This window comes from Acanthochromis polyacanthus, chromosome 5 (assembly GCF_021347895.1).
Source record: "Acanthochromis polyacanthus isolate Apoly-LR-REF ecotype Palm Island chromosome 5, KAUST_Apoly_ChrSc, whole genome shotgun sequence".
In the NCBI taxonomy this organism is placed as follows: domain Eukaryota; kingdom Metazoa; phylum Chordata; class Actinopteri; family Pomacentridae; genus Acanthochromis; species Acanthochromis polyacanthus.
The window spans coordinates 23,663,441-23,678,360 of record NC_067117.1 but is presented as its reverse complement, the minus strand read 5'-3'; the positions used below and the strand labels follow the sequence as shown (position 1 = coordinate 23,678,360).

At 40.6% G+C, this 14,920-nt stretch overlaps 1 protein-coding gene across 1 annotated transcript in view; it reads right to left on the bottom strand.

Moving 5' to 3' along the window:
* The window catches only part of cdh4 (cadherin 4, type 1, R-cadherin (retinal)), a 234,573-nt gene that overhangs the window by 51,662 nt on the left and 167,991 nt on the right, over positions 1-14,920 (bottom strand). The window contains exons 6-7 of the mRNA XM_051948214.1: positions 9,450-9,605; positions 2,144-2,288 (exon numbers count right to left, since the gene is read on the bottom strand). Coding sequence (XP_051804174.1) covers positions 2,144-2,288; positions 9,450-9,605 — 301 coding nt within the window. The remainder of the gene's footprint in view (positions 1-2,143; positions 2,289-9,449; positions 9,606-14,920) is intronic.

The following is a 14,920-nucleotide window of genomic DNA, read 5'->3' as shown; positions in this document are numbered from 1 at the left end:
GTGTTTTATTCTGTTCGACAAATGTGGCTCGAGTCAGGATTGTTCTTTGGGCTCACATTTGTCAAAAAAAAACACTGTGCAAGCTATTAAATGCATTTGCAGAACTACAATTTATCTTGGTAAAAAGCAAAATTTGATATGCTGCCATGTCTATTTGCTTGTAGGTTATACAGTCGGTGTAAAGCAGCTCATCTATGGAAGCTTATTTGGATTCCACTCTGTCTGCGTCTAACTGTGTCTGAAGGGCAGTTTGTTTGGATCAATACATTAACTAGGTGATTTCTTCAACCTAAACAAAGGTGTTGACTTTACTGTACACTGTTACCCAGTTAACTAGACTCTCCGTTCAAATGAATAATATAAATGTGTGTGTTTTTTGGGCATCACTTACCATCATCACAACCATGAATGCAATAGCAAGTAAATCGTCTGTGACTTGGGATGATTATGCAAATGACTAAAAAGGGAAGAGTTACCATTGGTTTACTTTGTGTCCACAGAACAACATGCATTACAGTTGTACAGTTTTTTCTTACCCAGGGAGCTACTGGTTGAAATCTATCTAATTATATCATCTTATATTTTTCTGTAATTTCCAACCAGATTAATGAGCATTAATCCTATATATCCTATATAACAATGAATAATTCACTGTGAAGTCAAAACTGTGCATGTCATGTTTGTGGGGTAAGATTTGGTTGAGTTACGGCTCAGAGAAGAAACAGTTTAAGTACTTAAAGTGCGGTTAAATACGGAGTAACTATCGCTGCTGCAGCTCCAACTGCTGACTGTGTTAATATCCAGTTACAAAACCTAATTTCCACTTAATTTGTGAAGACCAGCATGTGCACCTCTTTTACCTCACACAGTAGCATCGCATTAAGTGTCCCCTTCAGAAGCTCCCCTTTAACTTCTTTCAAAGTTTGCTCGACAGCAACTTGTTTGAAACAAGTAAACTCTCACAATGGGCAAAATTTAGGGCCTTTATTGGGGATATTTTACGTCTGGGTTCCACCCCTGAATAACAAACACACGGCTGGGTTTTCTGTAAATGTAGAAAAGCTAACAACATGGAAAAGAAAGCACATCATTACAATGAGGAAGAGATGTTACTCAACACAGGGGGTGAGACTTCACTCCTCTCTCCCCCAAGGAAGAAGTACAAATGTAACAGCTTTTATAGTGAACACAAACTCTTTTCCGATTGGCTCGTTGTATGTAGGTTGTGAAATTTAAACCCTAGTGAGTGTGAATGAGTGTGCATGCAGGGTATTTATCACTTCTATTACTTCATGCTTATTGTATATTTGTATTTTTTAAGTGACTTGTGGGGAGACATTCTCACCAATTTCATGGTACATTTTTTTGGGTACAATGACACTAAAGCCATTCTATTCTATTTGAAAGTTACTCTACTAACATGAAATTGTTCCCCAACAACAAATATACACATACACTACTAATCAAAAAATTTAGACACACCTTCTCATCATTTTTTTTACACATTGTAGATTAATACTGAAGACATCAAAACTATAAAAGAATACATATGAAATTATGTTGTAAACAAAAAAGTGTTAATCTTCAGTATTATTCTACAATGTAGAAAATAATGGGATTAATAAATATGAAAAGGCATGTCCAAACTTTTGACTGGTAGTATACATAAAATGAACATACAGATAATAAATGGTATCTTAACTCCTTGATGGCTATTGTGGCAAATTCGCAGCATACCACTTTCATTCAGACTGCAGCAGAGGTAGCGTATCCATTTCCCCTATACCGGTTTGTTCATATTCAATACGAACCTCGGAACCTTTTGCAAGCACTGGTTTCTGGTAGGACCGGTCGGAGTAAGACCTAATTATTATACATCTGTTATTATCATTTTATATCTGTTCTATGTGTAATAGACAAATGAACAATCTACATTTATTTTAGCATCAGCTGCAAAGCAAAAACACACAATGTTTTTTATTTAATTGTAAATAAATTCAGGCATCATGGGGCTAAAAGCTTGAGGTTGATTTTAATGTCACACCTGTCATTTCATTTTATTTGTAGGGAACTCTCACTTTACCCTGTACTTACCACTGTGTTACTGTGCAGCTGTATCTACGGTAAAGAGACAAAGTCTTACCTGGTTTGGAGCCTTCGGCCACAGAGCCGTTGTACACCTGGTTCTGAAACTCAGGCCTGTTGTCGTTCATGTCGATCACGTAGATGTACAGATCAATCGGATTCTCCACCTGGTTTCCGTTCATGTCCACTGCATGGGCGCGTAGCTGTCAGCGTACAGAAATGAAGGTGAAAAGCATCATTAGCATTCAGCACTACATACGAGCTTGAAAGAAAAAAAACTAAATGCAGCTCAACTAACTTTGACAGCGGGGTGCTGGCTTGATTGATATGAAACTCTGCAGCTGCTCTGCACTGGAACAAACTCAGCACACACCACAACCTTGACTTTGTTAATTGGCAACTTAATCTAGCTGGCAAATATTCTGTTTCTTGTCTGCCAATGGGCCATGAGTATCCTGTTGGTATCTTGGCACAGACCATAACAACACAGAAAGGGGCAAAGTAGTGAAATGTTCCAGACACACAAACAACACCTATTTTGTTGTTAGCACAGCCAGAGGCCTAAAAAATATCAGAGAGGTGTTGCTGCTCAAGCTGTGGTTTCTTTATGTTCAGGGAGAATGTTTGTCTCGGTTTGTTTTGACAAAGCCCGCCATTTGGATGGATGTCTCCGTCTGATGAGCCGTTCCTTGACAATGCACAGTGTGAGAATAGAGACAGCAAAGAGTAAGCGAATGAAGGAAAGAAAAAGAAGGCAGTGCAGGGAAAAAGGCGAATGAGATGGGAAGGAGCCCGAGTCTTGTGCAAGTAAATGAGAGATGAAAATACAAAGAGGCAGTGTGGGGGTGTGGGGGCTCGAACAGGAAGGACTGACAAAAGCAATTATCATCTACAGTGGGATGTCTTAATCTTCACCACTGCTGTTACACACCCTCTACTCCCCACCAATCCCCACTAATGATATCTAACATAACGCAAAGCTTTGTAATAGCCCTGGAACCAAACCAGCACAGTTCACCGTGACTTACATTACTCTCATTCAATTGCCAAGAAATTCATATCCTCTGCAGAAATGTTATTCAGTCACAGCTTGGCTTGGTAAATGGAGAAGGGCTCTCATTCTGGCTAAAACCGACACGCTCGCAGCAAAATATTTTGTCTGCACACAGTCGAGGAGGATCTGCCTGTCAGCCTATTTACAGGAAGTCATGATGTATTGTGGGGTGACATGAAAGATTGAATGGCGGCACCTGCCTTCACCGAAACACAACTAATCATGTCGGCTTTTGTCCCTGCCTGTCAAGGATGTATCAAACCATACGAAAACACGCAGCCGCTTGAGCATTCACACACGTATCCAAACACCAATTCAGGCACATGTTTACGCATATTAACACGGACACTGACAAGCACAAAGATACACGCTGGGGAGCTGCACGCAGCCAATCAAAAGAGCCCTCTTTAGCCACTTAATGATCCTCAAGATGCTAGTTTTCCATTGGCTGCAGCACAGCAAACAAACATGGAGAGGAGACCCAACAAACAAACAAGGCCAATCTGTTTTCTCAGCTGTGAACACTGCACGCTGAGGATGTGTGACTGCGATATGTGGGATGGATTCGGCTCATGTGTGTGAACGCGCGATAATGATTGTGTATTTTTGTCTTTGCGTTAAACTGTGTTTTCGTGCGTGTATGTTTAATCCCCTCTGCCTGTGGATATATGATCCAGCGTATTTTCTCCTACTTCTACATGAGTTTCCGTCTATATGGTCACTTTTCTGTGTGTGTCTGCCTCTGTCTCTTCTTGCGAGTCTGCTTATGTGTGTCTGTGTTTGTGTGCTCGATGGCAGAATTGGAAATGTGATCTGAGGGCCTGGAGGAGTGTGTGTTGTGCAGACTGCAAATATGTGTGTGAAGAAACATCAGTATTCTGCAGGGTGAGCTTTAGTATGACTGGACCGAGCACAGAGGGGAGAAAACAGTTTGTACTTGCCCCATTGGTTCCCTTACCCAACATATATCATATATTGAGCATTTTGCGCTGAATTCCGTATGTGGTATTTTTTTCCTTTTTCTGCTAAAATGTCGTCGTAATTGCTTCCCATCTGGTTGTACCCATGCCACTTCTTATTCTATTATGCACTCATCAAGGAATTTTGGAGGTTGAATGTGGAAACAGAGAGGCATGCAACTATCTCTAATATTGTATTTATTTTACAAAACTGCTGTGCTTTTGTTCCGAGTTGGTCCACACTAAAATGTCACACTAGGTCTGGTTGATAAAACAATAGTGATGTATGCTAGCAACAGATACATCATCAATAGCATTAAGACAATGGTTTGATAGTTTCCCTTTAATTAATTAGGTGCAAACCATCCTGAAAGCTGTTCTCCCAGTTGGTTTCTGTGCAGGTCTCCTGAGGTATGCTAGTCTACAAATTCTGCAACTTCATTTGGCAGACATTTTTATCCACAGTGACGTACATCTGAAAGTAACAAGCAAGGATCTGGTCAGGAGAAAACAACCTGGATAAGTGCCATAAGTGGAAGTGGGAGGGAATAGGAATCTTTTATATATATATTTTTTGCTCTTTGCAGCCTGTCAAGTGCAAAGGTGTTCAGAACAGAGCTGGGTCTTCTGGCTTTTTTTAAAGACTGAGAGGGATTCTGCAGATCGAAATAGAGTTTGGTAGAACGAGTTACCAAACTCTGTTCGATCTGCAGAATCCCTCTATTTCAAAGTCACCCAAGTCTCTCATTGCCTTTGTCCTCCCCCACAGACTTCTCCTGGTGGAGGCTGGGGCCAGCAGGGAACCGGTAGTTTCACACCTACAACACTGTTGGCCAACACCAGCTTCAGCTAAGTGATAAACTCCCTGCTGCCTGCTCTGAGGGCTGATGGATTTGAAGCAGGAGTGCATGTGTGATGTATGTTTTTCATCGTTAACATTAAAATTATTACCTCTGGGATTCGATAAATTGACTTAGGTGGTTCTAATCTAATCTGTGGTCTAAACATAGGTCAGAATTGACATTTGAAACCTTGGAGCTCCTTTGCTAAATTCCTGTCATGTCGCCCAGCTCCCACTTGGCGTCCATTAAAAACTGTAAAATTTCTTCTTTTTTCCTCTAGTCTCACCAACTGTCACTTGTTCACGGACATATCTTATTGTCTGCCAGATGGAAAGATTCAAAAGCTTCTTGGCTGTATCACCCTGATAATCTTTGTTATGTTAACCTGCCACCTCCCTTCTCATACTTGTGACTCTTCCTAGCATCTTTAAAGTTTCTAAAGGTTAAAGTTGCACTTTACTATTGTGGCTGTTAGAACTTAATACTAAATATTTTCTTAATCTACATGTTATGTGTTTGTTGGTAGTGTTTTCTGTTGTTTCAATGAGAAAGTATCAAACAGAATTCCGTTATACAATGTAAAAAAAAAAACAAAATAATTTGACTTGACTGATTGCTAATAGCTCATCCTAAACACTGTAAAATTTAGATACATGAACCGATCTAAAAGAGTACAAATGTTTAATTGCTTCAGCTTGATTTAGTACATGGCAACTTCTTGTCTGCACCACTACTGCTCCCATACTGACAAAAATGTACCAAGCAAAAAGGTTTCAGAGCGACCAAATTAGCACCTGGTGTGACGTGCCATTTTGTTTTTGCCATTATGTGGCTAAAAACTACCTTTAAAAAAAGAGACAAAAATCCCCCAAAAAACATCTACACTTGTGGTTCCCCCTCTCTCCTCTTCTCCTTACAGTGCATTTACAGGATTGAAAAACTCTCCATGGTTGTGGAGGGGGAATGATTTCTGGGTCACAGGCTGAGAGTGGATGCAAGGAAGCACAAGTTAACATAATGAAAAGCGCACAGCGCATCTTAATGACTTTAATGATCCTGACACTTTCGAACAAGAGTCGTCTTCAGGTCAGTACTTTAGTTCAAACCCCTGAACCCCAAAATCTGCCAGCAGGTTTGAAAGGCTTATTATCGTCATATTACATACGAAATTAGATCACTTCTCAGAGTCAGCTTTTGTTAAAAATGAAGAATTAACAGATTTTTAACTTACTGGCAGTCTTTAAAGCTCGTGTCCGGAGTTTCCGTTTGTTTTCAATTTATGTATCATTGTTTAACAAAGCTCAAATGTGTTAGTCTAGTTCGATACTATAATATAATGTTAGTATGACGATATGAAAATTTATTCATGAGGTCCGCCTTCCTCTCATAGACCCCCATGTTATTCCAAAAAGCGCTGGTCGCTGCCGACCAATCAAGTTTGAGCTTCAGCTTTGTCATGCTGTCAATCAACGGTTACGCGCACAGCAAGCAAGCCCATGCAGAGGTGGGCGAGCTACGCACTACGCAACCGCGCGCACATTTGTTTTGCTTGTGGAGGAGAGAGCATCAGGGCTCAGCAACTTCCAGAAAAGTTACCAATCCCACGGCTTGCCAGGCCAAGAGACTGCAGGACGTTTTTTGGCTCGGGGTGCTCGCGTCGCTCCCCGACCGCGGCCTCCATAGCCCGCCTGACGGCTTCGTTTAGATGCCCGATCTCTGGAGGAAGATGTTGGGGCGTCTGGGACATACTCTTCGTCAGAGGAGTCATGCAATTCTGAATTCTAGATAGAAATAAATAAACAATGTAACACATATACACGCGTAAATGCACTAAGTTTGATAAACAACGTCATCGAGAGGGATACACGAGTGTAATCACATATTGAAACTTTACTCATTCGTCCTAGCAGATTCATGTTATTTTGGTATTAGGACAAGTTAGACTCAATACAGCATTCTAACGTAATTCCTTTATTATTTACTAAATGTACTAAATGTAGAGGAGTGGAAAACAGCAAAACAGGCAAGATGCTGCAGCACTCCGGGCACTCCTGTCAGGTACTGCGCGCGTGCACAAATAAAGGGGCGAAATCAGAGGGAGGGTGGGACCAACAGTGTTTTGGGAGACGCTGCGATTCAAACTCCGGACACGAGCTTTAAGCTACTCGTCAGTGATGCACCAGTCAATAAATTTAATCAAATTTAAACTTAAAATTGTGGTATTTCATCAAAAGCTGTTCATTCTGCATGTTATATTTTAAAAATCTGCACACATGACACAATTTAAACAGTAAAATAGCATAGCATGTGGAGCCACCAATAAGTAAAACAAATAATCTAAGATATTCAATATCTGTTTCTTTTCCCTTTCTTGTGATTTCTGACATTAAAACCGTATGTAATATTTTACAAAAGATATTTTTTTGCTCTGTCTACTGGTAGTCATGATTTAGCTGCTTCAATAGAGGAGCAGGGCTTCATATTGAACAAAAAGCGAGTCCACATTGAGTAAAACAATGCGACAGGAACAAAAAGTGCCAGAAAGTTCAACACCAAGTACCTGCAAAACTAGTGACATTCTGATTAGCTGCAGTCATTTTTAAAAATGGATAACTGTCATAGTGCACATGAAAAACCAATAAACACAAAACACTAGTATATTAACACGGCTACCGTTAGTGTCATGAAGTTGCTCACGTGGCTGTGAGTTTTGAAATGTTAATATAGATTTCCAAAAATGTTTTAAAACTTTGTTGAACACTTTTTTTGCAGCTAGTTGAACACATCCTGGAGAACAGACCACTGCAACTGGTGCATCGCTGGAAGACACCAACGTAAATCCTCCCTATACACTGAAGTACATGCATTCATGCAAACAAAAAGTAAGAAAAAAAATCACAGACGTTCTCATATTTGCTCAATCCTCCTCATGCCCTGCTGCCTCACAGTAGCTCTGTCTGACAAAACTGAAGGCAAACACCCACTCTCCTCACCTCACAGATCACTTCCCCCTGGTGCTACTCTGTCAAAAACAGCAGCCTCGTCTCTCTTTTCTCTTGAACCCAAAACTAACAAGCAAAGTTTGGCCTACGAGAGCACAGCAATGCCGGGAACTTCCTGTCAAGTTGAAAGAAAGTAAGCCACGGACTAAATTTCCCCTGGGTCAAATGCTGGCTACGTTCTCCTGCACTAAATCATACATCACATCACAAGCAGCATGGGTCCACGGAGTCTAAATATGAGCCACATTCAACTTGAAGTGCCCTCAACCTAACATGCTGTTTTCACTACAGGCTGTGTCGAATAAGAACTGTTTACTGAGCGGCTGTCCTTTCCCAGGGACCAATAACCTGGCTGCTTTATTGATCCCAATTTGCTGGTTGAGTGTTGAGCACAGGTATGGGGAGACAACAAAGACACACATTCAGCAGCGCCCAGAGCCTATAGGTACAGGAACAAGAGGATCTTCTGGAACTAAACGGAACACAGAAGACGAACCAATCAAGAAGACAATCACGTAGAGCTTCGTGTTTGTTTATACTCAGTGCACGTACAGTCTGTGCGTGTGTGCGTGAGTGTTTGCAATGTGTGCATACTGCTGAGTCTGTGCCCCACACCTCCACTCACTCTTTTCCTTCCTCCAAAGACAGGAGCATGCTTTTGAATTAGCTCTATCAGCGGCGCAGCCATCTATCATGCTGACAGGCGTGCGGGCGTTGTGAGTCTGACATCGGCGCTCACCTCAAGTGGAGGTGTTAGTCTTTGCTGATATAAAGTGAAACCTGTAATGTGTGCATACGAACCAATGGCCCGGTGTTAACAACAGTCTCATGTGGTCTACATATTTAATTCACACATCCACAAAGCTGTTTAACCCGACGTTCCAGAGGGGCCAGTCATAAACTCAACCCTTCAGCTTCTAGTGTGTGTGTGTGGTAGAGGGAAATCCTATGGGCCACATGCAGGCTAACCGTACAGCTGTCAGCCAGGCCCGCTGAACGGCCCAGTTACACAGAGTGAATGAGGTGCAGCAATGTGTGAGCCTGCAGCACACAAAGGAGAAGTGGGAAAGGAAAAGAACTTCTTATGATTTCTGCATGCAGTACACACACAAACACACACACACACACAAACACACACACACAGCTGCACCTGCTCATTAGCTCTGATGGTGAGACCAAAGACAACAGTCTTCCCGCTCTGTGCAGGTAAACCTCAATCCAAATGGCAGCTTGTGTTTTGTTAAGGCGTTGCTCGTTTCATAGCTGGCTTCAGCATCAATCAAGGTGTGGAGAGGCTGGTGTAAAGTACAACAGAGTGCCCTGAATGTGCTCTGACTTGTGGTTTTGTTTTGGCAGACAACCGAAGTGTTCAGATGAAAGGTAGATGTGGAAGAGAAAAGCCACCGCTCATGTCCGCGGGGATAATTGGGAGATAATGAGACAGACGTAAGTGGAGATGGAGGGTAAACAGAAACAGACAAAGACAGATGCGCATTTCTTTCCTTACATGGAAGGAGGCTCTCTCCTCTCTGTCCAGGGGTTGGGTGACAAACATGTTGCCGCTGATGGGATCTATGTTGTAGATACCACTCGGGGGCTGATCAGCGCCTGCTCCGGTGATGCTGTAGCGGATGCCAACATCCTTATCCTGATCTGAGCGGATCTGAGGACAGAACCAGAAAAACAAGTTCAACAGAGAGGAAAATCTGTTTTTCAGTCTCGGCTTTTCAGTCCCGTCCTGCACTCGTAACAAAAAGTACAAAATGTTCAGATCATAGTATGTGACATAAATTGTCAAAAGCACATTGTGAAGTAAAACCAAAAGTTTGAGAGAAAACTGAGAGTATGTGGGGTGTTTGATAGATACATTGATGAAAACATTTCCACAGCAAGCTTTCTTTTTTGCCAACACTTTGAACCGACAGCCCGAAGGTGAAAATAGAAAATTGAACAATGTGAGGAAAAGAGATCTCTGCCAGACAATTTTCATCTGACCTGTGTATTTAGTTTTCTACATGGTGGCTTCTTTCTAAACCTTGTAAAAGAACTTTACATCCAACTATGAGGGAATTTTTGATGGAGACCCTCTTGGATTAATTAGAACTGGCGCACGCATTTATTTCTCAGGGGTGTTTGTTTGTCTTGCAGCAAGATTACACGAAAACCATGAGGAAAAACGTGTTGAAACATGGAGGGGAGGTGGAGCATGGGGTGAGGAAGAGCTCATTAAATTCTGGTGCAGATCTGGGTGACTTTCTTTAACATTGTGAGATGAGGTTTGGTTGAAGACTGTGCTCTCTGGGTGCCTTTCTACTTCACAACTACAACACAACTGGAGCTTTATATCTCAGAGTGTTTGCTCCCTCTTTAACACTCCAGCTGTTATTTCCCACATAACTCAAAATGTGACGTTTACAGGAGAGCTATATCTCACTTCGAACAGGTTTCAGTATTGATGGCTCCTCTGCCATTGGAATAAAAACATCAATACTTTTGTTCAGTGCCTTGCAGACTCAAAAGAAGACAAAACAAGATGGGATTACAGCGTTTCTTCCCGGGGGATCGATTTTCGAACAGCTTCAAGGGTTCGGTTGTGTCACCAAACAGTGCAACAACATTAATGTGGCATCAGTAAAATTGCTAAAACTGCAACCATTACTAAGTTGGCATACAAATGCAGTTACTGCTTCACAAATACATTTTGTCAATTAAAAAAGGCTTACAGCTCAGATTCATTCTCTTAGTAGGACGTTATGAATAGTGTGTAATACATAGTAATTCAACAAGGATGTGTGTTGGGGTGTTGAAAGAATTGCTTGATATTTTGTGAAATGACTCAATTTCACTATTACTACCCATAAAACTGTGTCACTTTCATATCAATTACCATAAGTCGGCTCCGACAGTTTGTTAGCTTAGCTTTCCATAAAGGCTGTGAAGGCTTTGTTCTACATGGGTTAACCAGCTGGTGGTAAGAGGGCCAAAATATTCCTCTATTCTCCGATCCCTACACGGTGTCACATTTTCACTCACTGTCAGGTCATTTTTCACTTCAATAACAAAGTCTTGCACCTTTGTGGAAACAGCACAACCATGACTAGAAACAGAGTGAAACCATAAATGTCCTCTGTGCAGAAGAAACAGGTCTATTGCCACACACCATTAAAAAATTAAAAATAAAAGTTGTCTGACTACTTACTTAAACTATAATGAAAAGTACCCACAGGTGTTGGCAAAATATGAGACAAAATGCGGCCCCAGATACTCTAAACTAAAATTGAATTACTTTAATACTAATACTTATTTTTTAAAATTTGTGTTTATGTGTGTCTCCTTTCTCATCGATGAACACTACCTGAGGTTTAGCTGAAAAGTTGTTAAAGCTACAGCTAAAAATGATCTGTGCTTTCTATAGCCCATATTTAGGAAATTATGCCTGTAATTGTTAATCAATGTCTGCAAAAATACAACAGTACAAGAGTCCCTTACCTATGAGTGGTAAGCAGTTTGACTCAGGAGTGATTCTCCCTGCTCAGATGTTCTCCTTACAAATGCTAAAACTAAAAAATTCACAGGGTAAAAACTGCAATCAGCATAAAGATGGAAACATAGATATGAATTTGTGCAGCCAATTTTTTTTTAATCTTCAGAAACCATCTCTGTATGATTGTGATTGTTGTAATACTGCAGAAGACCAATGAGAAGTGTTTCTGATATTAACGTATGATGAATAAGAAATTAACCTGCTGATCTGTGAGACTCATAGACTGGTTTAAAAGGTTTGTAATTTTGTGAAAATTGCTAAAATGACACCATTTACCAGAGCCAGAGGCCATAAAAACAGAAGGAATCATCAGATTTTCAATTTTATAGCAGTCCTTGAATTGATCGTCTCTGACATTCTGTTTAAAAATCACAGATAATTCTAAGCTTGAAATGTGATGCTTCGTCAAAGTATATATTCACTTTATTCTACATGTTTAATTTAAAAAAACAAATCAGCAAAAATCAACTATTTGTTCAAACTAGATTCTGTAAAGAAATTTTTTTTTAAATTCTGCGCTCATTGGTGCAACCACAAAGCTATTTAGGACTCTTTAACCAACATCATCAAAATCTGAGGAATTTGGAGTCACCATTTATTTTTTAGTATTGATAACACATGACGGCACTTTAAAAAATGTTGTACATGTTTATTTAAAGCGCTTTTGTCTTGCAACTAGAAGATCCCCGGTTCGCATCCTGGCCTTCCCGGGATCTTTCTGCATGGAGTTTGCATGTTCTCTCTGTGCATGCATGGGTTTTCTCCAGGTACTCAGGCTTCCTCCTTTAGTCCAAAAATATGCTGAGGTTTACTGGTCACTCTAAATTGTCCCTAGGTGTGAATGTGAGCATGACTGTTAGCCCTGTGATAGACTTGCGACCTGTCTAAGGTGGTCCATGCCTTTTGCCCTCAAGGCCTCTACACACTGTGTGATTTTCAGCTGTCCCAGATGAAAGATAAAAATCGTGAGAGAATCATGTGATGTCTTTGGTCGTGGCTCAGATCGGTGGTCCACTGTTAGACAGGTTTAAGGACGGCCGTTGTCATGGTCTTGTGACCAAAGACAAGCTGTGATAAAATGCTGACAGCGTCAGAAATTTGGGGTGATCATCTCACAGTGTGACTGCTGCTGCGACCTACAACAACTAACTAACCAATAGGAGCGCAGTATGAAATGATGTACTGATCAACGCGACACTGGTGCTAAACCCAAACAGATGATTTGCAGCGACAATGGCAAAACGCATCAAAACAAGTATATAGGATTTAAACAAAAAAGACAGCCAAGCAGCGTTATGGCAGCAGAAGCCTTTTTGACGTGTGCTCCAGCTCGTACCACAACTGGACAAAAAAGGATGAAGCATGGAAGGATGTAGCGGGGGAAATGAAGCTCCTAAGTTAGAAACTTAACATTAGTGGCTAGCAAACACACACAAACACCGCTGCAAATAGTGGCCACAATACTTAGTTTATGTTATTAAATAAATAAAAATAAATAAATAAATAAAATAAATATATATAAATAAATAAAATTAAATCTGTTCATGTTTCGCTAGTTTCCCTGTGACTGCAGGTTCTCCGCATATGCTTCGGTTGTTTGTTTTTCATGGATGGCCGACGCATGCTTATTCAGCTTGTGTTGTCATCGTGCAGTCTGCACACAGCAAACTTCATGTCGTGGCCAAAGATTACTAGATTCATGTCGTACAGTTAAGCAAACTGTGAACTTATAAGATAGTTAAAATCGCAGTGTCTCCCACGACCCTCGTGTGGATTAAGCGGTATATAGATAATGGATAAATGGATGGATGGATGTTTGAGGTTTTTTACTTCTTGAAAAATGTTTTTTGTTCTTTTTCACAATATATGGCATTATAATTTTGCTTCACTGCACAGAGGGCATTTTTTTAGTTCTTTCTACCTCTAGTCATATTTGTGCTGTTTCCGTAGACGTGCAAAGCTCTATATTTCAGTTAAAAATGACCCTGCGATGAGTAAAAATGTGACATGACCAAAAAAAAAAAAAAAAAAGCTCAGATAGTCCTGAAAGTTCAGACAGTTAAACATACAGACTGTGCAAAACTTTAACAAAGCTTTAATTACAGTAGTCAGTAACTCTCTAAAGCCTGTATTTTACAGGGTTTGTGGGTGGGCTAAGGCTATGTGGCCTAAAAGGTTGATTTTGTGCAGTAAAGCTACAATTAACACTTGTTTGCATTCTTAATTATCTGCAGGTTACTTTTCCAAGTGACTGACTGCTCAAAAGAAGCACAAAAAGGCCATTCCCAGACCCAAAGAGGATGATTTAAATTCTTTGCTTTCATAGTCCAAAACCAAAAACTACTCAGTTTATTTTCACACATGACGAAGAAAAGCACATAATCTGTACATTTGAGAAGCTGGAACTAGCACCTGTTTAACACAATCAATTATTTATTAAAATAATGATTAATGTCTTTCACCTCTACTTGTCACATACCTCTGAAGAAAGACTTGCACCAACTATAATCCGATCATCTTTTGTCTGACCTCTCCCTCAGGTTCTGAATGCAACATCGCGTTGCCTCTTTTTAAAATAATTTTTTTTATTGAGACTGAACCATCACTATGGTTACAAGTCAGAGGGAATAATCACAGAGTCAAATGGAGAAAAAGGAAGGCTTGACTCTTTTTTTTTTCTCTCTATCTTTTTCTTCCCCTCCTATGCAATTTTCCGGGTCTGTGGGGCTGCAGATCATGCATGAAAATGAAATTACTTCATCCGTTCAGCTGTGATGGCGGCTGCTGCATAAAACATTTCTCTGTTTGAACATGATACCCTCTCTCTTAATTTCCAACGTGGTGCTCCCACACCCACAGTGCAGCACTCCGCTGTAGCTTTCACAGCGGCAATTTTCATTTCCTGAGCTCACTTCACACAGGATCCATTTGTGGACCCTGCAGATTTGGGCATAATGTACAGTATTGTGTAACTTCTATCAATCAGTGCACTTAGGCTGTTCTACTTGGCACACATGTAATCACTGTAGCATGGTGGTGATACTGTAAGCCTAATTACATTTATTATTCACAACGCCCACCATCTGCCAATCAAAGCAGAATGAAATTACGGCATAAATAATAACATAATTTAATCATTCACCCTCATCGTCAGTGTCATCTGTTTGGATAACAGATAGATAATGTGGAGCAGAACAGACGGATTATGCATTTCAGTAATGAGAACGTGCCTGAGAAATCCTCCGTCTTATCTGTGAAGGAGACAAACACATTAAGGACTCACTGTTCAAAACCAGAAGAAATGAGGCAAACCACAAAGAATCCCATCTGCTTGAGCTACAGGGACTCCCAAAAAATAAAAGGAGAGGAAGAAAAAACACAACAGGAAGACAGACAGACTTACCACCCTGCATCTGCTACTTTTACATAAGTAT